This window comes from Hylobates moloch, unplaced genomic scaffold (genome assembly GCF_009828535.3).
Source record: "Hylobates moloch isolate HMO894 unplaced genomic scaffold, HMol_V3 SCAFFOLD_5, whole genome shotgun sequence".
In the NCBI taxonomy this organism is placed as follows: Eukaryota; Metazoa; Chordata; class Mammalia; order Primates; family Hylobatidae; genus Hylobates; species Hylobates moloch.
Genome location: NW_026652280.1, coordinates 22,923,307 through 22,949,597, shown reverse-complemented (window position 1 = coordinate 22,949,597; position 26,291 = coordinate 22,923,307). Strand labels below are relative to the sequence as shown.

At 37.6% G+C, this 26,291-nt stretch overlaps 1 protein-coding gene across 4 annotated transcripts in view; it reads left to right on the top strand.

The window, feature by feature from the left end:
- WDR7 (WD repeat domain 7) overlaps positions 1-26,291 on the top strand; it is a 376,679-nt gene that overhangs the window by 8,249 nt on the left and 342,139 nt on the right. For all 4 annotated transcript variants that reach the window (XM_032152211.2, XM_032152210.2, XM_058438305.1 and 1 more), the window contains 4 exons: positions 13,117-13,288; positions 19,950-20,056; positions 21,929-22,007; positions 23,321-23,495. In XM_032152211.2, the coding sequence (XP_032008102.1) occupies positions 13,130-13,288; positions 19,950-20,056; positions 21,929-22,007; positions 23,321-23,495 (520 nt within the window). In that variant the 5' untranslated portion in view covers positions 13,117-13,129. The remainder of the gene's footprint in view (positions 1-13,116; positions 13,289-19,949; positions 20,057-21,928; positions 22,008-23,320; positions 23,496-26,291) is intronic.

Here is a 26,291-nt window from a genome sequence, read left to right as displayed (position 1 = left end):
TTGAAGAGGGCGAAGGAGTGTGCCAGAAGGAATCTGGGGTGAGGGACACTGTTCTGAGGTAAGATTCTGTTTAGTATCTTTGAGCAACACCAATGAATCAGGGCAGATGGAAAAGAGTAAGCAAGGGAGAGAACAACCACCTCACTCATATAGGATAGGCAGTTGTATGTAGAGTTGGCTTTTGCTCTCTGTGAGACGGGAAGCCATTGGAAGATTTTGAGATGTGATCACAGCATGATTTTTTTTTTTTTTTTAAATAGTATTACTCTATATGCTGTGTTGAGACTGCAGGGGAGCAATGATGGAAACAGGGAGACCAGTTAGAGGGCTGTTGTGTTATCCCTGATGGAAGATGCTGATTGAGAATAGGGTGGTTGTAGTGAAAGTGTTGAGATGTTGCAGGATTCTGGATATGATTTGAAGGTATAGCCAGTGGAGTTTACTGATGGATTGGGATGTGGAATATGTATGTGTGAGAGAGTAATAGAGTAACTAAAGATGATTCTAGGATTTTGGTCTGTGTAACTATAAAACTGGAGTTGCCAATAACTGAGATGGGTAGACTGTGGGAGGGGCATGATTGAGGAATGATCAGGGGCTCACTTTTGGACATGCCAAGTTTGAGAAACTTATTAGCTATTCAAAAGGAAAATGTGAGTAGGAAGCTGGACATATGGATTTGGATTTCAGAAAAGCATCCCACACAATAAATTGGGGAACTGTCAATGTATACAGGTTGAGCATCCCTAATCTGCAATCCAAAATGCTCCAAAATCCAAAACTCTTGAGCATAAACCTGACACTCCAAAGAAATGCTCATTGGAGCATTTTGCATTTTGGATTTTTCAGATTAAAAGTGCTCGACCTGTAAGTATAATACAAATATCCCCAAATCTGAAAAAAATCCAAAATCTAAAACACTTCTGATCCCAAGTGTTTCAGATAAAGGATACTCAACCTATAGATGGTATTTAAAGCAATGAGGCTTGATGAGATCATTGAGGGAGGGAGTGTTGCCAGAGAAGAGAAGTCTAAAGACTAAGTTCTGGGAATGCCAATATGTAAAGGTTAAAAAAAAAAAAAAAGAAAGAAAGAAAAGAAAGAAAGGAGACTAAAGCTAGAGAAGAAGAAAGAAAGTCAGGAAAAGATGAAGACTTTGAGGCCAGGTAAAGAAGTATTTATTTCAAGGATGGAATATGAACTGTCAAATGTTGCTGGTAAGTCAAGTAAGATAAGGGATAGAACTTGATAATGGATATAACAGTGGGAGGTCATTGGTGACCTTGTCAAGGGCAGTTTTTGTGACAGGCAGAGCAGGAGGCTGGTAATGTTACAAATGAGAAGTTTAATTTGAGACATCACATATTTCCTCAGAGTTTAAAACGGAAATAGAGAGCTGGGTTCCTCTCTAGTCAGTGTGACTTTCATACCTTCACAGTTGCCCGTCTTATTTTAGTGATTCCAAGACTAATGTGACAATTCAGCTTCCAATTTGTGGAAGCATGTTTGTTTCTTCTTTTTCTGTTTAATTCAATTTATATACAATGAGAAAGTTCAGTGCTCAGTTTAGACTTTTGATGGCAACCTAAGAGAAGAAATTGGAATGACTGGAGATGCAAATGAGATTAGAGGTGGGTGGCAGGAGAAAGTTGAAGTTGGTCAACCAAATGGAATTTCCTTTAAAAAGTAAGGTCTTGGTGGGCATAATGGGCTTTTAGCTTGATCAGTAACTCTTGAAATTGATGTAGGCTGGTAATAGATAGAGCATAAGCAGTAGAGTTCATTCATTCTAATAGCACCTGCACAAATTTATTTATTTATTTTTTTGAGACGGAGTCTCGCTCTGTCGCCCAGGCTGGAGTGCAGTGACGCAATCTTGGCTCACTGCAAGCTCCGCCTCCCAGGTTCACACCATTCTCCTGCCTCAGCCTCTCCGAGTAGCTGGGACTACAGGCGCCCGCCACCACGCCCGGCTAATTTTTTGTATTTTTAGTAGAGACGGGGTTTCACCGTGGTCTCGATCTCCTGACCTCGTGATCCTCCCGCCTCGGCCTCCCAAAGTGCTGGGATTACAAGCGTGAGCCACCGCGCCCGGCCTACAAATTTAAAACATGATTTATATGCCTCAACATCTATGAATCACTTTTAAAATGTGATTTATTTTTGACCAGATAGTTCTGCAGTTCTTCAAAATCTGTCTCTCATACACTCAGGGCTGTTTAGCAATAAGAAATAAGTGTAGTCTCCTGTTGCCATCTGCTCATTCCACATGTTCCTTTGAAACTGAACACTGGAGCTCCCTTTAACCAAGCAGTCCTAAAGTGTCAGGCTCATTGAGAGTACAGTATATTTCTTAACCACCCAAATAAGAAAGTATAATCTTGTCAGCTGCTTAAGTGTTCTGAAGGTTGTGTCCCTTACAGCCCTTAAATTCTGGAAACACTTTGTTATAAGGAAGCAGCTGAGTAGTTTCTTTAGTGTGTTTTTATGACCTAGCTGTTCCATTGTAGTATAATAAACAGAGTCTTCATTATCTGCTTCAGATTTGTTTTCCAAGTCTTCAGTCGATTGGTGGTAAATGCACAAGCACACACACACACACAAAATACATCATCTTAATCATCGCGTCCTCATCACATCATACTGTGATCTTGACTTAGGTACACTCTTTTGACAAATGACATAGGAATGTTCTCTGAGAATTTGAATAAACCTTTACAAACTTCTCCTTCTTCTTTCACTGCAGCTGTGGCAAATACATTTAGCTGTTTAGGATTTAGTACTTGCTTCTCATGTTCCCCATTGGTAGGTGGGTAGCTAAGGCCTATGCCAGTTCATGTGTGCCCATTCTCATGAGAGAAAATTTGTTTTTGTCTGCAAGTCACAGGGGGCCTGCCTGGGACACGAGAAGTACACAGACTGAGAACATATTGACTATCCTGCTGGGATAGAAATGCATCTTACTTTCGCATTTGAGAGCTAGACAAACAGTGTGGAGGAATTAACATTGATCTCATACTAGTTTGTATATAATCTTAACTGTTTATAGCTTTTAGAAATCATGTGTGCTACCAATATTACATGGGATAGTGTGGAACAGGATGGTCTTATCAGAATATCGCCCCATAGGTCATTGATAGTTTCAAAAGGAAAAACAAAAACAGTAGCAGTGAAAGTAATGTGGTAGTCACCATCTGAATCAAATGGTCAAAGGTAGCATAGTTGCTCATAGGACAATATGATGTTATATGCCTCCTGAGGTGATGCAGTGTGAAGTGTACATCAACATCTATCGAGTATTCTTGCCAACAGTGTTCACTTGAGGCAAACATTAGATCCAATTTCGTTTGTAGTAAAAACAAGTGATGGAGGAACAGGTGTAGTAAAAACAGGTGATGGAGGAACAAGGAACAAGTTAAATGATATCATAAAAAACAATCAGAAAAATCTTCAGATATGGAACATTCTACAAACAATTGGTTTGGCTTCTTAAAATTAGTATTAAAAAAAATAAGGTGGGAGTATTCTAGAACTAAAGAGACATAACAGCTTTTTTAGCCTGTTCAGGCTGCCATACAAAATACCACAAACTGAGTGGCTTAAACAACAGAATTTTATTTTCCCACAGTTCTGGAGGCTAGAAGTGCCCCAGATCAAGGTCGGAAGGTTTATTTTCTGTGAGGGCTCTCTTCCTGGCTTGCAGATGGCTGCGCTCTCACCGCGTCCTCACAGTGGTGGAGAGGGAGAGAGCTTTTGTGTCTCTTACCCTTCTTACAAGGACACCAGCCCTATCACAGTAGCGTCTTGCTCTGATGACCACATTTAACCTTTATCACCTTCTCACAGGCCTGACCTCCAAATACACAAATACACTGGGGGTTAGGGCTTCCACATATGCATTTTGGGAGGACATATCATTCAGTTCATAACAACAAATGCAGTGCATAAAACTTGAGTATTTTGTTTACAGGTCTGAGAGAAAACATTATGAGAAGCATTTTGTAGATTATTGAAGTAATTTGAATATGGACTAGTTTGTAGATGCTATTAGAGAATGATTATGGTGTTGATAATAGTGAGTGTGATAATGGTATTGTGTTTATGAAGGAGAATGCCCTTATTTTTAAGTTCTGTCTTTAAAAGCATTTAGGGGTGAATCATCATGGTATGTATAAGTTACTTTCAAGTGGTTCTACACACACAAAATACATACACATATAGATGCACAGACTTTTTAAAAACACACATATATGCACAGCATATATACACCACATATATGTACAGCATATATACATATATATATGCACAGCATATATGTAGATATACCACACTGCCAAGGGAAATATGACACAGTACTATTTTTTGAGTGATTGTTATATTCTTCTTTGAACTTTTGTATATTTGAGATTTTTCATAATAAAAATTTGGGAGGAATCACGAGGAGAAAGGTAATTTCATTTAAAAATTTTTAAAGGCATATCAAATTAAAAAAAAAAACCAACATGAGGTAACAGGGTTAAGTCTTTGGAATTTTTCTTAGGGCTTTTTGGGCCTTCACATGTCTAGGTAGAGGAAAGATGAGAAAATAGGAAGAAGATAATGGGGACAGTCTGCTGTACCAGAAAAAAAGAGAGTGCATTGCAAAAAATCAGCAACGTCACTCTAGCAGCTATAAAGTATATATAAGATAATTGGACTTAGGAAGAATAGGTATCAACAATCGATTAATGTCAGAACATCCTCTTTCCTCACTTCTCTTATAAGGTGTTGCTTGTCTCTGCAATATTGGAGAGCTCTGCCCTGGAGTGTCATTTTAGAAGGATTGTTAACCCCTTCATGTAGTGGGAGATCTTGAGTGTCCTTAAATTAAGTCTTTTTGAGGGCTCAGACTAGAGTACATGAGGCCTTTATACTAAGGAAATGGAAGCACCAAGTTAAAGACCACATATTTCAAAATGCTAATTGTAATGAGAGGGAGAGAGATTATTAGGGTTCCAAGTAGAGGCCAGTGAAGGTATTTGGATAAAAATGAAATGTAGACATGTTTGAAGGGCAAAGGTTAACTTGTAAAATAGATTGAAATGGTAGACGGTGAGAGCATAATTAAAGGAGGAAGATTTTTGCAGAGTTCAGGAGAAGTTTTTTTTTTTTTTAAGAGACATTTTTCCTCAAAAGAGTTAAATTTGAGTTGTACATGAAACCCTTAATACAGCCCTTGGCACATAGTGAGGGCTTAATAAATGCTAGTTATTGTTATTCTCTGTTTATTCATTCAATAAATACATATTGGCCACTAGTAAAAGTCAGCGTTTTAGGTGCAGATATGCAGCTTACTTGATAGTGCTTAGATAACAAAGGTGCTGGATTTACAGATTTTATCCTTGAGAAACATAGGCTGTGCAAATGAATGAGTGTTATGCATCAAGCATTTGGAAGGTGTAGCGAAAATAGGAGTAGCAGGAGTAGTAAATCATGCGGCTCAGGACAGGGCACTCACAGTGGAAGGGAGCTAGCATTTGAAAAGATTATAGGCTAAAGATAAATACTTGTTAAAGTTAAATGTATTTTCAAAACCCCATGCTGTGTTCATATGTACAACTTTAAAACAAAAGAACTTGGCGTGGCTGGGCACGGTGGCTCATGGCTGTAATCCCAGCACTTTGGGAGGCTGAGGTGGGTGGGTCACCTGAGGTCAGGAGTTTGAGATCAGCCTGGCCAACATGACAAAACTCTGTCTCTGCTAAAAATACAAAAATTGGTTGGGACTAGTAGCGGGCGCCTGTAATCCCAGCTACTCAGGAGGCTGGGGCAGGAGAATCCCTTGAATCTGGGAGGCGGAGGTTGCAATGAGCCGAGATTGCACCACTGCACTCCAACCTGGGTGACAAGAGTAAAACTCCATCTAAAAAAAAAAAAAGAAGAAGAAGAAGAACGTGGTGTAGGTGTATCTAGGCCACTTTATTTAACTGTATTATAATGGAAAACACAATGATGGGGCAAAAACAAACACACAAACAATAAACCCAGGAATTTATCTTGAGAATTAGGAATTCTACACAGCCCAGTCTCCTGTTTCTAGTCTTCCTCTTAAAAGGCAGTCATTATTACTGATTTTTTTTTGTTCGTTATCATTTCAGAATTACTCAAAGTGTGTGTGTACCCACTGTATACTTTGGTGTTTGTTTTATATCTCATACTGCAGTGTTCCATTATAAAGCTTTATCACAATTTATTTAACCCCTGATTTGTGGACATTGAAGTTCTTTCCAGGTACCCTTTAAAAATTATAGACATTTTCAAATATATAAAAGTAGAAAGAACAGTATAATGCACACTCTTGCACTAAAAAGAGCTTCAATACTTACTTTCACAGTTTGAGTTGCCTGGCAAGCAGACTCTGAGATGGAGACTCAGACTTGTTAGGGAGTGCTCTTGGGATCAACACCCAGGGAAAGGAAATAGCTTTGGCCCAGGGTTAAAGTTGAGTCGTGATGAGTCTCAGAGGAGTCTCAGTTGACCCTGGGGGACGTTCTGAAGATGGGATGACCCTTCAGAGATATCCTGAATTGTGAGGGGGTCTGGCCTTTATATTTCCATATTGATCCGTCACTGGATGTGGGCTGTCCCATGGGAAGGATACAAGAGCTTGGACAAGCCATCTCTCTTGGGCTGAGGCAATCCTTAGTGGTGCTGACAACCTGGGCTTGTCTACTGGGAGCTCTCTCACCAGTTGGGTCCTTCTTTCCTGAAGGAAGATTTGGGCACATAACATCCATCATACTTAGGATACTATTTCATCTTCATTCCTTCTTTTTGTTTTTTTTTTGAGGCACAGTTTCGCTCTTGTTGCCCAGGCTGAGTGCAATGGCACAATCTTGGCTCACTGCAACCTCTGCCTCCCGGGTTCAAGCGATTCTCCTGCCTTAGCCTTTCTAGTAGCTGGGATTACAGGTATGCGCCACCATGCCCAGCTAATTTTTTATTTTTAGTAGAGACGGGGTTTCTTCATGTGGGTCAGGCTGGTCTCGAACTCCCAACCTCAGGTGATCCGCCCACCTTGGCCTCCCAAAGTGCTGGGATTACAGGCGTTAGCCACCGCGCCCGGCCTCATCTTCATTCCTTCTAACACGTCTTAGCCCATATTCTCTTTCCTCTCCCGGGAGCCACTGATCACAGACATCATATGATTTTATCTGTAAACACTGCAGTTCCATTTATCTTTTTAATGAGTACTATGTTTTGGCAAAACCTTGATTAACCAGAATGCCTGGATAATGAAGCTTTCTGATAAATGGAATTTTGTGGTAAATGAAGACAATATAGGATAGTGAAAAGTGTTGCATTAAGACCCAGGAGATCTGTGTTTGCCTTTGAGCTCTGAGATCAATTTGCTGTGTGATCTTGAGAGAGTTGCTAACAGACCTAAATATCCACCCAAATAAAAAATCCCCCGGATGGTAACCAGCTATACTCTCCGTTCTAGATTGGGAAACCAGGCTATTTTTTTTTTTTGTCAATTATAAAAGCCTTTCTTTTTTAAATGCTTAAATATGAAAAATAAAAGCAAAATAGCAGGAGACAGAGTGTTATTTCATAAACTTTTGAAATGGCTTGGTTTGGCAAAAGCTCATTGCCTTTTTACCATTCAGGTAGAACAGTTTTTGTTGAGGTCTCTGGTATCATTTTATGAAAATACTTTCTGAGTTACAATTTTTCAGAGACCAGATTCCTCTTTAGCGTCATTGCACTCTCTTTCCTTCCTCTGCCTCACTATGCTTCCCTCCTACCTCTTTCCTTACTACCCAGTTTGGAAAGCAATAGTCTTCTTGCCTGTGGCCTTACGTATTTCGCCAACCCCCATGACTTATTGTTCTTCCTCTGTAATGTCTCCTATTTTTCTTTCAGTACTCTAACTTTAGCTAAGCTTCTTATCACTTAGCACCCAGGCTTATTGCAGTACCATCATATTTGGTTTCTCTGTCTTTAGTTGTTTCTCTGTGTCAATCCAACCTTCATACTGTCTCAAAAAGTTTGAGCATGTTGCTTCTCTGTGTAGATATCTGCTTATTGGACCATTAAGTATCTTTACAATGTGGCCCAACTGAAGATCAGTGTGGAACCTTGTATTTTCTCTCATCCTCAAACCTAGAGTTAATGAATTATGGTTAAGCATAGAATAATTTATCTTCCGTGTTGGAATCTAAATTATCGATACTTCTCTAGGCATCAGTATTGTAATAATAATGCCCATCCTTTACTTAGAAAGCTTTCAGTATTTAAAACTGCTTTTTCTTTTCTTTTATCCTCAAAGTACCTTTGTGTGAAACTTGCATCAGAATCCATGTTGTATCCTGATCACCTTGGTGTGTTGAAAATCAAGTCTTATCTATTATATCTTTAAAGTAGCTGTCATATCAGTATTATTATTAGTACTATTCTCACCATGAACACCCTTCACCATATATTTATTAAAGATGTCCTATGCGCTAGATGCTGTGCTAAGCATCATTTGGTAGTGAGTACACAGTGTGCTTCTTGTAACCAGGGAGCTTGAAAGAGTAGTGGCGGAGACAGCCATTAACAGAGACGCCCCAGAAACAAGTAATGAGAGATTGTGATAAATTTAGGCACCACCATTTCTCTCCTGCAGAACTTCAGTAGCCTTATTGGTCTTCAGGGTCCTCAGTTTTATCCCTCTCTATTATATCACAGCTAGAGTGATCTTTCTGAAAAGCAATGTCAGATTTAAAACACTTTACCTGCTTCCCTTTGCTGTCAAATTAAAATCCAAACTCTTGAAAATGTCTTACCAAGAAGCCCCTTGTGATCTGATGCATGTTGGCTATTCGTTGTTTTTTCACCATTCTGCCTTTTTACTTTAAATGTCAGCCCTACTATTTACTGTTTAGAAAGAATTGAGATTATACCTCTGGCCCTAGAACATGTGATTACCTGAGCCTATTCTGGTTAATTCCTACTCATTCTAGTCATCATTTCTTCTAGGAATCCTTCCTGGACCCATTGAAGTCTAGGTTAGGGAATCCATCTTTTGTGTTTCCATATGTCTTGAGACTTCTCTCATGCTCTGTGGTAATTGTTTACATGTATGTAAGCCCCACTGGATAGCTGAATTGTGTCTATTTTATTTATTGTTGTAATACCTATACCTACCATGGTATTGCCATGAACTGGAAACCTGAGAAATGCTGCTCTAAAATATATACTAATTATTAGAAGTTTGAAATTTTATTTGAAAGCCATTTTAGTTTTGGGATGGAAGTTGGTAGTATTATTTCTAATAAAGTAATACAGAGCTAAATTGTTATATTTGCATTGCACAATTGCACAATTTGAATTGTGTTTGACAGGCATACACAGTAATACTTTTATACTTTGGGAGAAAGTCAATGAAAGGTATTAACCTGTTGGAAAGTCCAATCTTATTGAATATTAAGTGCTGGAAGAAACCTGTAGATGTGTAAGCAGAATGTGAAGAAGTAGCAAAATCTGTGTGTGTGTGTGTGTTTTAAATAATATTTACTGAGCATCTGCCATGTGCTAGGTGTTGTACTAGTTACATTACATATATGGTCTCTTGATCTTTATGACATCTTTCTGAGAGGAGGAGAATATTATTATCGATCTTTTACAGATGGGGAAACTGAGACCTAGAGAGATAACTTTGTCAAGATCACATAGAAGGGCCAGGATTTGAATACAGGTCTTCTGATTGTAGGCCCACTGTTCTTTCAGTTATTATTTTTGTTGCTCTTGTTGACTGGAGTACAGTATTTTAAATTATTTCTATACAGAGCTGAGAAATAGGTGAAATTAGGGGAAATAAAGCAATACCTGAAATTAATCAAAAGAGATGACTGAAATTTTATCTCTAAGGCACCTGTTTCCTTATGATTTGATTTGTTGACTTAAAAATGATTCAATATTTTCATAACTTGAGAAAACTAAGCCTCAGAAATGAGATATCATCAAAGACTGCATAACTAGTGACAAAATGAGAAATAGAATCTAGAACTACTGATATTTGTTGACTCTAGAGCTTTATCTTTTAAACATTTTAATTGAATAAGCAGTCTCTAAATGTAATTTTAAGCCAGATTTTGATACAAACATAAATGAAAACTCAATGTTCCTAATATTATTTTGTTTTTAGAAGCATCTAGTCTAAGAACATATCAATTTGTAAGATCATGTTGAAATTTGAAAGATAGCATATGCCCTCAATGTATTAGTTGCAAAATCTGAATATATTATATATATAATATTTTGGAGAATTAGTAAGGTAATTTTATTTGAGAGTTTCTATTAAAGTTAATACCATAACAGATTATTCTAGTCATTTGTTCAATCACTTTTGCTTTTGGCATTTTCCATAAAAATAGAATTTTTTTATCCCAATAAATCCTGTCCTGTGACTTGCTTACTTCCACTTAATATAAAGCTTTTGGAACATATTGAGCTTTTTTGCTACAATAGGTGATAATGTTGGGAACGTTAAGCATGGATTATTAACTAATACATAGACTGGTTGAATGCTGTTGGCTGAAAAACCGCATGCTCTGGATTTACATTGCCCTTTTTTCCCCTTAAAAAACTTCCTTGTGTTGGCAGTTTAGTGTGTCTTGGCTTCTCCGTTATTCATTTTAAAGAAATTCAAACTTAGATTCCTGTGATCTACCTGACTAAATGGTTAGGTCCTGGCTAATTTGCCCTTTCTTTGTTTTGTTTTGATCAGTTGCTTAGAACTAGGTTTATGTGGTTGCCAATTCGCTGGTAGTCCTTCCTAGAAGTATTTGATTGTCATATACTAGTCTATTATCACAAGCCATATTATCCTCTATTTCACATTATTTCATTAGTGCTTCTGGTGGCTTTTCTAAAGTTTCATTTTTATTAGGTTTTTAAGGTATTAGAAAAAAATGTTTTGGGGCATTTAGTACCCTATACTCCATACTCCTGAATCTGTTTGCATTCTCTTTAAGCCAGGCAGTATGTACTGAGTACGAGTCGCCAACTAGCTAGAGAAACAGTGTTATTTCCAGGTGTCATCATGTTGGATTCAGTGTTTAGTACTTATTTACTTGAGCGAAATCTTTGGTGATATAATTTATTATTTTATTTTATTTTATTTTTGAGACGAACTCTCGCTCTGTCACTAGGCTGGAGTGCAGTGGCGCGTTCTCGGCTCACTGCAACCTCTGCCTCCTGGGTTCAAGCGATTCTCCTGCCTTAGGCTTCTAAGTAGCTGGGACTACAGGCACCCACCACCTCGCCCGGGTAATGTTTGTATTTTTAGCATGGACAGGGTTTCACCATGTTGGCCAGGCTGGTCTTGAACTCTTGACCTTAAGTGATCTGCCGACCTTGGCCTCCCAAAGTGCTGGGATTACAGATGTGAGCCACCGCACCTGGCCATTGCCTCATTTTATCTTTAATGATTATACCTTTTGATTGGCCATCTGTCAGGCTATAGGTGACTCCTAGTGTCTAATGAGATCTGAGAGTACTCTCTTCTATGCAGCTTTCTTTGACTATTCAGTCTTTTTTTAACTTCTCTGAACTCCTGTTATCTAGGTCTTTAACCACAGTTTTTAACCCCTAAATATTGTTTTGCCAAGTAGATTTTAATTTTGTTATATTAAGGAATACTTTCTCATATGTGCTCTCCTGCAAGAGGTGCACTCCAGTATGCTCTGGTTAATTGATTACTATCTCAAATTTAAATCCCTTCACCAGAAACTACATTTTTTTCTTTAATGGAGAAATGAGTTTACAAAGACATTCTTTTCTTCCCTGAATATTGAGAGTTTACAACAAAAGACTTTCATGACCTTCAGGCGTAACAGGTTTGGAGTAAATGTGGTCGAATGGGTTTCTCACTGAGCAAAGTGTTTTTTTTTTTTGAGACAAAGTTTCCTGTTGCTCAGACTGGAGTGCAATGGTGCGATCTTGGCTCATTGCAACCTCTGCCTCCCGGGTTCAAGCCTCTCAAGTAGCTGGGATTACAGGCACCCGCCACCATGCCTGGCTAATTTTTGTATTTTTAGTAGAGATGGAGTTTCACCTTGTTGGCCAGGCTGGTCTTGAACTCCTGACTCAGGTGATCCACCCACCTTGGCCTCCCAAAGTGCTGGGATTACAGGCGTGAGCCACTGCGCCCGGCCCTGAATAAAGTTTTGAAAATGTTTAGCACAGTGTGAAACAGGACTGAGTTTTTCTTGGGCATTGGTATTTATTACTGGTTTGGAGACCTCATTTGTAATCAGTAGCCTAGCAGAGTGAGAAAGACCACAGATTCTGAAGTCAGGCCGCCTGGGTTCTGATCTGGACTCCATCACTTGTCACTCTGTGCCTCAGTGTCTTTGTCTATGACACTTTGTCTATGACATATGATAATAGTGTTTACCTCCTGATTTGTTGTAAGGATTAATTGAGTTTATATATGTACTTATAGTTATACACACACATACAATGTTCAGAAGAATTTCTGGGACTTAGAAAATTCTTCATAATTATTGTCTAGTGGTAGTTGTACAGTACATTCTGTGTGTACCAGACTTTCTGAGAACAGTTTGACCTGTCTTTTTTAACGGAGGCATACAACTTGGGATCTGAAGGTCAAGATTTTTATTTGAGTTTTATGACTTGCTAGTTCTGTGTCCTAGGGCAGGTCATGTTTATGCCTCAGTTTCTAGTCGGCCAACGTCAAAAGGCTGTTTTGAGAATCAAAATGAAATACTACACATAAAAGTGCTTTATCAACTGTGAAATCCTAGATAAATATGAGGTACTGAAGTCATTGGCCTTTCATTAGTAAATTTTAAAAACCGTGAATGCCTGGAGTGAAGACCTGTTTATTATTATTTTGTTGTTTCTTTTCACAGGTGTTGATTGTGTATTATTTTGTAAGCACCTGAATCTAGAGTAGTTATAATAAACTAGTCGGGTTTTTTTTTGAAAATGATAAATATTTAAGTAGCTGTAATTTACTCCCAGGAATATATGATTATTTTCAAATTTTTGGTTTTATAACAAAAATATATAACATGTTTTCGAGAGAAATATTGTAATATCTGACAATTTTTATAACATTTTCAGATTTGAAAACACAATGGCAGGAAACAGCCTTGTTCTACCCATTGTTCTTTGGGGTCGAAAAGCGCCCACACATTGCATCTCAGCGGTACTTTTAACAGATGATGGGGCCACAATCATAACAGGATGCCACGATGGACAAATATGTCTCTGGGATCTTTCAGTAGAACTGGAAGTGAGTATTTGAAATGCCTATTGTACATTTTAGATATAAAAATCTACTTATTAGAAGATAATATAGTCCCTGAATGATGTTTTTGGGCCCACAATAGATTTTCTGAAAAATGTGTTTTGACTAAAACTAGTAGTATACAGATTCATTATTTACACTGTTCATCAGAGTTGACTTCTGAGGGCTTTTGGCCATTTTCAATTGTAATATCTACCCTAAGTGACTTAATGTTTTGTTACATTTAAGATTTTTCAAATGACGACCCATACTGAAGGAGGTTTTCCAAAGAGGTTTTAGAAAATTTAAAACACTTAAACCTTCTATGGTAAATGCTTTGAAGAGGGCAAAACTTTTTACAAAGTGTAGATTTTGTAGTATTGATTTTTGAAATGACTGTGCCTTTATTGTCATTCCTTACTACTATGGAATGCTCAGTGTGCTCTGCTTCCAGGGCTCTCAGTGGACAGAGCTAGGGAAATAGGAGTTGGGGACACACGCACACACACACACACACGTTCACACTGATACGTCTAATTCCAACATAACACCACAGCGTTTATCCTACTTTTCTCCTTTCCATATTTGTAACTCCTTTCTCTGACAACTCTTTCCAGGAATTTTTTGTCAAGGGGAAAAGAGAAAATGGAGTGGTAGCTGGTATGGAATGTGGGGTCAAGAAAGGTGATTTTTTAAATTACTTTTTTTGGATAATAGCCTTATTGAGATATAATTCACATACTACACAATTAATCTGCTTCAAATGCACATTTTGATGTTCCTTAGTATGTTCATAAAGTTGTGCAGCCATTACCAAGGTCAATTTTAGAACATTTTCATCACTTCCAAAACAAACCCTTTAAATGTCACTCCTGGGCCAGGCATGGTGGCTCACGCCTGTAATTCCAGCATTTTGGGAGGCTGAGGTGGATAGATTGCTTGAGTCTAGGAGTTTGAGACCAGCCTGGGCAACATGGTGAAACCCCATTTCTACTGAAAATAAAAAAAACTACCCGGGTGTGGTTGTGCATGCCTGTATTCCCAGCTACTCCAGAGGCTGAGGTGGAAAAATCACCTGAGCCCAGGAGGTCAAGGCTACTCATACCACTGCACTCCAGCCTGGGCAATGGGAGTGAGACCCTGTCTCCAAAAAAAAAAAAAAAAAGTCACTTCTAATACTCATTCTTCCTAGACCACCACTAATCTACTTTCTGTCACTAACGTTGTGATTATTCTGGACATTTAATATAAATGGAATCATATAACTATAATTTTTTTTTTATGACTGACTTTTATCAGGTAGCATAATGTTTTTAAGGTTCACCCACACTGTAGCATGTATCAGTACTTCATTTCTTTTTATGGCCATATATTTTTGGCCCTTAAGAGTAATGCTGCTATGAGTATTACACATTTGTGTATGAGTTTTTGTATGGACACATGTTTTCAGTGCACTTAGGTATACACCCCCTGCGTGGAATTGTGGGATCATATGGTAGGTAACTCTATGTTTAATCTGTTATTTAAGGAACTGCCAGCCTGTTTTCCAAAGTAACTGCATCATTTTGCATTCCCATCAGCAGTGCATGAGGGTTCCAGGTTTTCCATATCCTTGTCAATCAATAACTGTTATCTTTTTGATTCTAGCCCTAATTTTGTGTGTGAAGTGGTATCTCATTGTAATTTTGGTTTGAATTTACCTGATGGCTAATGATGTTGAGCTTCTTTTCATGTTCTCATTGGCCATTTGTATATCTTCTCTGGCAAACTGTCTATTCAGAATCTTTGCCCATTAAAACAGTTTTTAACTTAAAATTTTTTCCTTTGCCCATTTTAAAATTGGGTTATTTGTCTTTTTATTATTGAATTGTAAAAATTCTTCATGTATTCTAGATACAGATCCCTTAACAGATATAAGATTTACATTTATTTTCTCCCATTTTATCGGTTGTTTTTTCACTTTCTCGATTGTGTCCTTTGAAGCACAAAATATTTTAAGTTTGATAAAGTTCAGTTTATCTCTTTTTCCTTTGTTTGCTTATGTTTTTGTTGTCATAGCTAAGAAACCATTGCTAAATCTAAGGTCACGAAGATTTATCCCTGTGTTTTTTTTTCCTAAGAATTTTATATACTAGTTTTACCTCTTACATTTAGGTCTTCAATCCATATTAGTTAATTTTTCTGTGGTGTGAGAGAAGGGTTTGACTTCATTCTTTTGCATGTGGCTATCAAATTATCCTAGCAATATTGGTCAGAAGGACTACTTGTTCTCCACTGAATGCTATTGAACTCTTAAGAAAAATCAATTGACCATAAATGTCATGGGTTTCTATCTGGACTCTCAATTCTATTTTATGGTTCTGTGTATGTGTTCTTATCCATGTCCTCTAGATGTCTATACTCACTGTCCTAATTATTATTGTTTTATATACCCACTGTCTTAATTACTATTGTTTTATATTAAGTTTTGAAATCCAGATATGTGAGTCCTCCAGTATTGCTCTTCTTTTTCAAGATTGTTTTGGTGGGGGTCCCTGGAATTTCCATATGAATTTTACAATCAGCTTGTCAATTTCTACAAGGAAGTCAGTTGGGCTTTAATAGGGAATATGTTGACTCAGTAGATCAATTTGGATAGTATTGCTATTTTAACAACATCAAGTTTTCTGACCCACGAACATCGAATTCATTTCCATTTATTTAGATGTTTAGTTTTTTTCAGCGATATTTTGTAGTTTTCAGAATATAAGGTTTGTATTACTCTTGTTAAATTTATTTCAAAGAATTTTATTTTTTGAATCTATTTGATACATAATTTTTCCATTTATTTTCAGATTTTTCATTGCTGGTGTATAGAAATACATCTGAGTTTGTTTATTCATCTTGTATCTTACAACCTTATTGGACTTACTACTTCTAATAGTTTTTTAGTGGATCCTTTAGGATTTTCTGCATACAAGATAATGTCACTCTCGAATAGAGATAGTTCTACTTTTTGCTTTCTAATAGGGATGCCTTTTATTTCATTTTTTTTTTTTTTGCCTAATATTCCTGGATGGCACCTCCAAAACAATGTTGAACAGAAGTGGCAAGAGTGGACATCCTTGTTTCGTTCCTAATCTTAGCAGAGGGAAAGCATCTAGTCTTTCACTTTTATTTTTGTTATTTTTATTTTTTGTTGAGATAAGGTCTCACTCTGTTGCCCAGGCTAGGGTGCAATGATAGCTTACTGCAGCCTTGATCTCCCAGGTTCAAGTGATCCTCCTGCCTCAGCCTCTTGAGTAGCTGGGTCTACAGGTGCACACCACTACACCTGGCTATTATTGTATTGGGGCCTATCTCTCGTTAGCTCTAGTAATATTTGCTTTATATATCTGGGTGCTCTGGTGCTGGGTGCATATATATTTAAAATTGTTATACCCTCTTGCTGAATTGACTTCTTTATCATTATATAGTGACCTTCTTTGTCTCTTCTTATAGTTTTTGTCTTGAAGTCCTATTTTGTCTGATGTAAGTGTACCTATTCCTGCTTTTTTTGGTTTCCATTGGCATGGAATATCTTTTTTCATCCCTTTATTTTCAGTCTATGTGTGTTTTTATAGGTGAAGTGTGTTTCTTGTAGGCAAGAGATCACTGGGTCTTGCTTTTTCATCCATTCAGCCACTCTGTCTTTTGATCGGTGAGGTTAGTCCATTTACATTGAGTGTTACTATTGATAAGTCCTTGTTATTACTGCTAAGTAAGGACTTATTTCTGCTATTTTGTTTTTTGTTTTCTTGTTGTTTTGTGGTCTTTATTTCCTTCAGGTCTTCCTTTCAGTGATGGTGATTTACTCTGGTGATACAATTTATTTTCTTGCTTTTTATTTTTTGTGTAACCATTGTATGTTTTTTGGTTTGAGATTACCATGAGGCTTGCAGATACTATGTTATAACCCATTATTTTAAGTTGAATATAACTTAACACTATTTGCATAAACAAAAACAAACAAACAAGGACAACTAATAAAGACTCTACACCTTAACTTCCTCCCCTTGCTTTTTAACTTTTTTTTTTTTTTGGAAGACAGAGTCCCACTCTGTCACCCAAGCTGGAGTGCAGTGGCATGACCTTGGCTTACTGCAGTCTATCTTCCTGGGCTCAGGCAGTCCTGCCACCTCAGCCTCCCGAGTATCTGAGACTACAGGCCCAGGTCACTATGTCCGGCTAAGTGTTGGAATTACAGGCATGAGCCAGGGGCCTGGCAGCTTTTTAACTTTTTATTGTTACTACTTATATCTTATTGTATTGTCTGTGTCTTGAAACGTTGTAGTTATTTTTGATTGTTTCATTTGCTCTTTCTACTTAAGAGTAGTTTACACAACATAATTACAGTGTTGCAATATTCTGTGTTTTTCTGTGTACTTACTATTACTGGTGAGTTTGTACCTTCAGATGCTCCCTAACATCCTTTTCTTTCTGATTGAAGTACTCCCTGTAGCATTTCTTGTAGGATAGGTCTAGGATTGATGAAATCCCTCAGCTTTTGTTTGTCTAGAAAGTCTTTATTTCTCTTTCAGGCTTGAGGGATATTTTTGCTGGATTTACTATTCTTTCCTTTGGTACTTTAAATATGTCATGCCACTCTCCCCTGGCCTGTAAGATTTCCACTGAAAAGTCTGGTTCCAGACGTGTTGGAGCTCAATTGTTTGTTTGTTTGTTTTGAGACAGAGTCTTTCTCTGTTGCCCAGGCTGAAGTGCAGTGGTGTGATCTCAACTTCCTGCAACCTCTGCCTCCTGGGTTCCAGGGATTCCTGTGCCTCAGCCTCCCAAGTAGCTGGGACTACAGATGGCATGCCACAACACTTGGCTAATTTTTGCATTTTTAGTAGAGATGGGGTTTTGTCATTTTGCCCAGGCTGGTCTCAAACTCCTGGCCTCAAGTGATTCACCCACCTCGGGCCTTCCAGAGTGCTGGGATTTTAGGCGTGAGCCACTGCGCCTGGCCCAGTGTATGTTGTGTCTTTTCTCTTTTGGCTTTTAGGATTCTTTCTTTATCCTTGATCTCTGGGAGTTTGATTATCAAATACCGTGAGGTAGTCATCTTTGGGTTAAATTTGCTTGGTGTTCTGTATGTACTTGGATATTTATATATTTCTCTAGATTTGGGCATTCTTTGTTATTATTGCTTTGTATAAACTTTCTACCCCTATCTCCTTCTCTGCCTCCTCTTTATGACTAGTAACTCATAGATTTGCCCTTTTGAGGCTATTTTCTAGATCCTGTAGGCATGCTTCATGACTTTTTACTCTTTTTTCTTTTGTTTCCTTTGACTGTGTATTTTCAAATAGGCCATCTTCAAGCTCACTATTTCTTTTCTCTGCTTGATCAATTCTGCTATTAAAAGACTCTGATACATTCTTCAGTATGCCAATTGCATTTTCAGCTTCAGAATTTCTGCCAGATTCTTTTTTATTGTTTCAGTCTCCTAAATTTATCTGATAGAACTCTGAATTCTTTCTCTGTGTTATCTTGAATTTCTTTGAGTTTTCTCAAAACAGAGAATTCAAACCCTATTTTGAATTATCTGTCTGAACAGTCACATATTTGTTTCTCCTGGATTGGTCCCTGTTGCCATATTTCATTGATTTGGTGAGGTCGTGTTTTCCTGGATGGTCTTGATACTTGTAGATGTTTGTCTTGTCTGGCCATGGAAGAATTAAGTATTTATTGTATTCTTCACTCTCTGGACTTGTTTGTACCTGTCCTTCTTCAGAAGGCTTTCCAGATATTTGAAAGGACTTGGGTGTTGTGTTCTCAGCTGTATCTGCTTTAGGGGAGCCCCAAGCCCAGTAACACTGTGGTCCTTTTTTTTTTGAGACGGAGTCTCACTCTGTCCCCCAAGCTGGAGTGCAGTGGAGGGATCTTGGCTCACTGCAACCTCTGCCTCCTGCGTTAGAGCGATTCTCCTGCCTCAGCCTCCTGAGTAGCTGGAATTACAGGCACGCACCACCACGCCTGGCTAATTTTTGTATTTTTAGTAGAGATGGGGTTTTACCATGTTGGTCAGGCTGGTCTTGAACTCCTGACCTCATGATCTGCCCACCTTAGGCTCCCAAAGTGCTGGGAGTACAGACATGAGCCACCACACCCAGCAGCACTGTGGTTCTTGCAGACTTGTAGAGGTACCGCCTTGATGGGCATGGACAAGATTCGGGACAATTCTCTGGATTACCAGGCAGAGACTGTTGTTCTCTGTTCATCCTTTCCCCCAAACAGATGGAGTCTCTCTCTCTGTGTTTTGAACCACTTGGACAGTGGGGTGGAATGACACAAACACCCCTGTGTCCAGCTTCACTAGTTCTGCGCTGGGTCAGACCTGAAGCCAGCATAGCACTGGGTTTTGCTTAAGGCCTGTTGTAACCACTCCCTGGCTACTGCCTATGTTTGTTAAGGCTCTGGGTCTCTACAATCAGCCAGTAGCGAAGCCAGCCAGGCCTCTGTCTTTCCTTTCAGGGCTAGAATTTCTCCCAGGCAGCTCCAGCAGTGCTATACAAGAGCCAGGGGCTAGAATAAAAAATCTTAGCAGTCTTCCTAGTCTTCTATTGTACTATGGCTAAGCTGGCACTCAAATAAAAGGCTAATTTTTAAGTTTGGTACTTAAACTAGCATATTTTTGCATTTCTAGGTTAATCCTCGAGCACTGTTGTTTGGTCATACAGCGTCAATCACTTGTTTGTCTAAAGCTTGTGCTTCCAGTGACAAACAGTATATTGTGAGTGCATCTGAAAGTGGGTAAGTATTTTCTCATTTGCCTCTTTTTCTCATGAGTCTTTATAACTAGCACCAGTGCCTTATAAGTAGCGAGGTATTTTTATTTTCTTTTAGAATATCTCCTAAATAAATGCTTTTTATTGTCTAAATCTAAAGGTAGATATTTAAAATCTGATTTTAGGGATGTAAATTTTATCTGTGTTAATGATTTTACAATACTTTTATTGTAATTTATGATTATGTCCTTTGGCTTGCTTTTAAGGAACTCAAAATACTATAAAAGTTAAAGCACGATCATTCATCTCCATATTGTTTTTGTTGAGTTGCCAGACAACTTTGAGATTTCCTTTTAAAAACCTGAGTGGTGCTAGGCTAGCATAAATTTTGAAGATGATGCCATGAAAAAGTCCATAACATGATATTGATATGTATTAATACGCTAACATAACTATTTGTGTTCCCAAGTCTCAGAATGAAGCTTGCTTTAGAGAAGCAGGTCATTGAACAGTAGTTGTAGGGTCCAATGTTACTAAATGTTTAAAAAGATTTAAAAACAGTTTTCAAAACATTTTTTGGTGCTTAGAAAATTACACATATTTATACAATATGCTATTGAAGAAAGTTGGGGAACTTGAAGAGAATTATATAAGAAATTGTTGCTATGTGTGGTGGCTCACTCCTGTAATCCTAACACTTTGGGAGACTGAGATGGGTGGATCACGTGAGCACAGGAGTTTGAGACCAGCCTGAGCAACATGTTAAAACCCTGTCTCTACAAAAAAATGCAAAAACTAGCCGGGCATGATGGTGTGCACCTGTAGTCTGAGCTACTCAGGAGGCTGAGGTGATAGGATCACTCGAGCCCAGGAGATTGAGGCTGTTAGTGAGCTGTGATTGTGCCACTGCACTCCAGCCTGGGTGACACAGTGAGACCCTGTCTCAAAAAAGCAAAACAAATCAGAAATTGTTCTCCCCACTGAAGAGAACCTTGTATAATTCATTGGAACAAAAAGAAGCAACATAAGCTAAAAATATAATAGCTGTTGGTCAATTAAAGGATAATTCCCATTAGGATGCATATTCTAAATTGAATGTTCTTTGAAAAATTGTCTTATATAAAACCATGTGAGATACAGAAAATAGTATCTTAGAGAAAACCCTAATGATATCAGGATCATTGCATTTTATTAATTTTTTTCTGTTAAATGTATTTCTTCAATAGACAAGGCGTGTTGACATTTCTGATTTTCAATGTTACATCTTTCAATCTTATATCTAGTTTTTTTGTACGCATTCAATAAAATTACAATAAATACAGAATGAAAATTGTAATCTTGGATTTATTTGCAAAAGTTTGAAATTCAGTTGACTTTAACTTTTGTTTTTTGCAGTTTGAAATTCTCTAGCTATCTGGATGACAAATATAAAATCTCAGTAGTTTAAATTAGTTTATTTCTTGTTTTTGTCACTTGTCCCTCATGTGTCATTTGAGGCCTCTACTCTGCTTCGCTGCTATCCTTACTTTGAAGTTCAGAGTGAGGGAGCGACCTCTATGTGAAGCAGCCAGTCTCTGGAACAGAGCTCTGGAAAGCCTTGCATTGGTTCTGGCCAGAACTACTTACAAGACTTCACTAACCAAAAAGGAACCAGGAAATGCAGTCTTATTATGGGCCTAGAAAGGATGTGGAATGTGGTGGGGGGTGGGCAGTTTGGAAGGGGTGTTAGGAGGGTCGAGGGAGGACTGGAAATTTTGATGAACAGCAGTAATGACTCTATGCTACTTTTTCTGAAATATATTAGTTTTAATGGAAGATTAATTTTAAATCACTGTGACAAAGTTGAATGGTGCTTTAAAAAGTCACATTCAAAGCTGACCATTATTTTGTTTTATAGAGAGATGTGCCTCTGGGATGTGAGTGATGGCAGATGTATTGAATTTACAAAATTAGCTTGCACACATACTGGCATACAGGTTAGTATCTATTTCTGTGGCTCTAAGCACAAACTATTATAAGTATATAATTTAAAATATTTTTAAAACATTGAGCCTGTCATTTTGTATGAAAAGTGGTGGGTAGTAGTAATAGGACAAGAAAACTAGAATTGAAGTGGTAAAAGTATTCCTCATAAGATGGTATGTTAGGAAGGGTAAGAAAGGAGAGGAGACTAATGGAGAAAGATACAGGGCAAGCAAATTGCTGCTGCATCTGCTGTTCTGGGCTACCTTGGTTACCCAAGTGAGAGCCCCTTCACTACTTGGCAAAATGCTCTAGGTCCTAAATAATGGAATTCTTCCTTGCAAAAAGCCTTTGTGATTCCACTTGTGATTGACACAAATTGACCTACTTTTTGGACCATATCTTTTTTTTTTTTTTTTGCTCATGCAGTTGGTCCTTTTGCTCATGCAGTTGGTCCTTGGACATGTATTTTTAAAACTTTCCAGCTCTTCAGAAGACATGACTGTTTCATATGCCTGGCTTAATATGTAGAGTGTTACACAGGAATTTGTAGTTTCTGACTTACATTCCTGGTGTTCTTTTTTGCTTTTTCATAGCTCTCTAATTCTCTGTACTTCAGTTTACTAATTGTTTACTGTGTTGAGTGTTGGGAAATTATGAATTATATTAAAAATATGATCAATTATGATTTCAGTGGGAAAGGAAGAGAAGGTAACTCACACTTATTGAGCAGATACAGTGTAGGCATTTCTTGTATTGTGTTGGATTTAGTCCTCCTGACACCCTTACATATTAAATAGGAGATTATCATTTTACATATAAGGAGGCTGAGGCCCTGATTATGTTTGAATGTCAATCATCCTTCTAAGTTGTATTTGCATAACTGTAATTATAAGCTTATATTTCACTATTTCTACTCATTTAAAATTCATGTTATTTTTGTGACCCACCTGAGCTTCCCTTTTGATGTGATTTGTAAAGCTGATTTTATTCAGGTGTTTTATTAATTTATTCAACAGTTCTGTTTTAGATGCTAGAGGGGGATAAAAACAATTATCATGAATTCTGTTTCAAAATAGTTCAAAAGGAAGGATAAGATGTTAGGAAAATAATTTTTGTTAGCTATTTAAAAATGTTAATATAACTTAATATATGTGTGTGCACATACACCCATATAATATGTACCATTTGGTAAATATCTAAAATTCTTACCAAAGAAGTTGAGCTTTAGGAGAATATTGTAATAACCTTGATGAATGCGTATTAATCAAGTATCTAAATTAAAGGAGAACACTCAGAAATCTTTTTCCTTTTGGTGTGAATGTAGTTCTACCAGTTCTCTGTTGGGAATCAGCAAGAAGGAAGGCTTTTATGCCATGGACATTACCCTGAAATCCTTGTTGTGGATGCTACCAGCCTTGAAGTATTATACTCCTTAGTATCAAAGATATCACCAGACTGGATTAGCTCCATGAGTATTATTCGATCCCACCGAACACAAGGTCAGTGTATTAAGCCTGTTAGGAGCTTTAGCACCATGACTTAATGTTTAGTTTACTATAACATTCTACAATTTATTGTAAATTAATACTTTGGGATATATTCTTCTATTTAAGAAATAACTACACCAATAATTTATGGTTTGTTTCCTCCTTCATAAAGAAATCTTTGATTGAATGAAGAATTAATTGTTGGCTTATCTCCATTCCATGATGTATAAGTCACCAGCTTTTGACAGAGTATATGGGTGATTATCTGAAGTGGAGGAAGAATATCTTAACCTTTGGGGGTGTAGTTTTACCTTTGGGAGGAACTGTAGTTTTACCTGTATATTTCTGGAGTCTGGTTCTGTCACTTGCTTAAGAGGCATAGGAAATGTTTCCATTTCAAATGGAGATAGTGAAAAAGGAGAGATTATACACAGTTAAATTTAGTGAAAGTTCCTGGAAGGGGCTGATTTGTACTTGATGCTCAGAAAATATTATTTTCTTTTCTTCATTGTTGTTGAAACCTCTCAATAACAACCATGAAAGCAAAAGTAAAGTTGTCAGGAAAAGAGCAATAGTTAATGCAGAACATTGAATGTCTACTTTTATAAGCCTTTTAAGGAGCATTCTTTTACTTTCAAATGGCTTCGTAGTTTTGTGCTCCCTATAGAGGCCGGTAAATAACCACCACCACTACCACCAGTATCACCAGCGCCATCACCATGAAGACTTTCATTTACTGTGTGTTTACACTACCAAGCACCATGCTAAGCATTTACATATGATCAATTCTCACAATACTTAGTGGGGTAGGTACTGTTAATATTCATCATATAGATGGGGAGAATGAGGAGAGTTAGGGTGATGACGTCTTTGCTAAAGGATCCTGGAATAGTTACTTTAACCACTGTGTTACACTGCTTCCCATTAGTGAATTGCCTTCAACTTTATAGGAGCTTTCCTTTTGTAACCTCTTAGGGTTGGAAAATCAGCACATAGCTTTTTATTCAGGAGTCATTCAACAAATATTTATCGAATGCCTACAAACTTCCAGGTGCAAGGGATTGAAATACTAATACTTGAGGGAGTCAATTCTAATAAAGGACAATGATATATAAACAAATAACAGTTTAGAGTGCAAAGTGTGCAAGATGGAAAAATAGTGTGGAGAGGATGGCAGTGAGGCTGATTGAGGGCAGTAGAGGGCCGCCCAGATCAGATGAAGTCTGATCTAGGGTTTGGAAGATGAGAAAGAGTTTAGCAGACATGCGATCAGGATGTTTCTGGCAAAGGAGATAGTCTGTAGGTACAAAAGCATTAAAATTATGATAGGTGTATATGTGAAACTATAGATTATCTTTTTCTGGGGCAAGAAATATGAGGGAAGGAATGGCAGGATATAAGGCTGGCAGAACTGGCAGGAGACAGGTCTTGAAAGCCCTGTGTATCAGCTAGGGAATTCACTTTGTGGATCAGGGGTTGTCAAACTTGTACTGTAAAGGGCCAGATATGAAATATTTTAGGCTCTGCAGGCCATATAATCCACGTTTCAACTACTCAACTCTGCTGTTGTAGCACAAAAGCAGCCACAGACAATACATTAGTGAATAAGCCTGGCTGTGTTCCAATAAAACTTTATTTACAAAAACAGCCAGTGGGCTGGAGTTGACTCAAGAGCTGTAGCTTGCAGGCTCTCACTGTAGATGATGGGCAGTCTCTGAAGGGACTTATGCTTTAAACTTCAAAGATGGGAGCAAATTAAGAGATTAGTTGCCCAGCTGAGAGTGGTGCAGGCCTGCTCTAAAGTGGACTGTAGGAAGAGTGGATGCACTGGCTTCATTTCCTGCCACTGTTCTTCAGAGTGTTGGTTCTGAAGTTTGTTAATAGGTATTTGTCAAAAAGGTGGGATCTCTGGTTAAATATATTTGGGAGATGTTAGGTGAAATAAAATTGAGCAGGCTTCTTTAATGTGAACTTTCTCAGAGAGGTTTTTTATGCATATTAGAGAATTACTGCTTTATTCCTAAGCATAACGGTGAGAATGAGATTTGTGTTAATTTTCCAGGCAATAGGGAACTAATCATTCATATATTTATCTCTAATATTAGTTACAATGAATCTTTTATTTAAAAAAGATCTATGTTTGTGACCAAGCAGTTTGCATATTTAAAATTTTTACACTCCTTTTGTATATGTTTACACTGTAGTCTGAACAGAATAGAATGTAACTTAAATCAATTAATTCCAATGCCTTACAGTGCCTAGAGAACTATGTGATATTGATAAGGTTATTATTTAAAGATAATCATTTTTTAAATAACAGTAATAACTCATACTAAATTCTCTTATTGAGAATTTGACAGAGTATTTTATTTAAGGATACTGAGCCAATATTTGAGGGAGGAGGAATCCAAACCAATTTATTGTCAGAATTGCCAAAGCATCTCTTTTTGTGCATTTACACAAAGGTCATTTTGGTTGTGTGTTCCAAATATTGGAGGGTAAGATAATTATATAAATAAGAAGCTGTATTTTTATCCTTCAAGACATTGGTTTATCATTCTCTTATTGAGAATTTAGTATGTGCTGAATGTTTTCCCTTGGCGTGTCTTAATTTTTATAACAACCCATTAGGATAGGTACTGTTGTTACTCATTTATATTTGCTTCCAGATAAGAAAATTGAATTTAAGATAGTTTGTTATCTAAAGTTCATTGGTTAATTAGTGAAGAAAAATGTGATTTTGTTTTTAACATTCCCCTCCCTCACTCTGGAGCCCACATTGACTGCTTTCCAATGCTCATCCTCTCA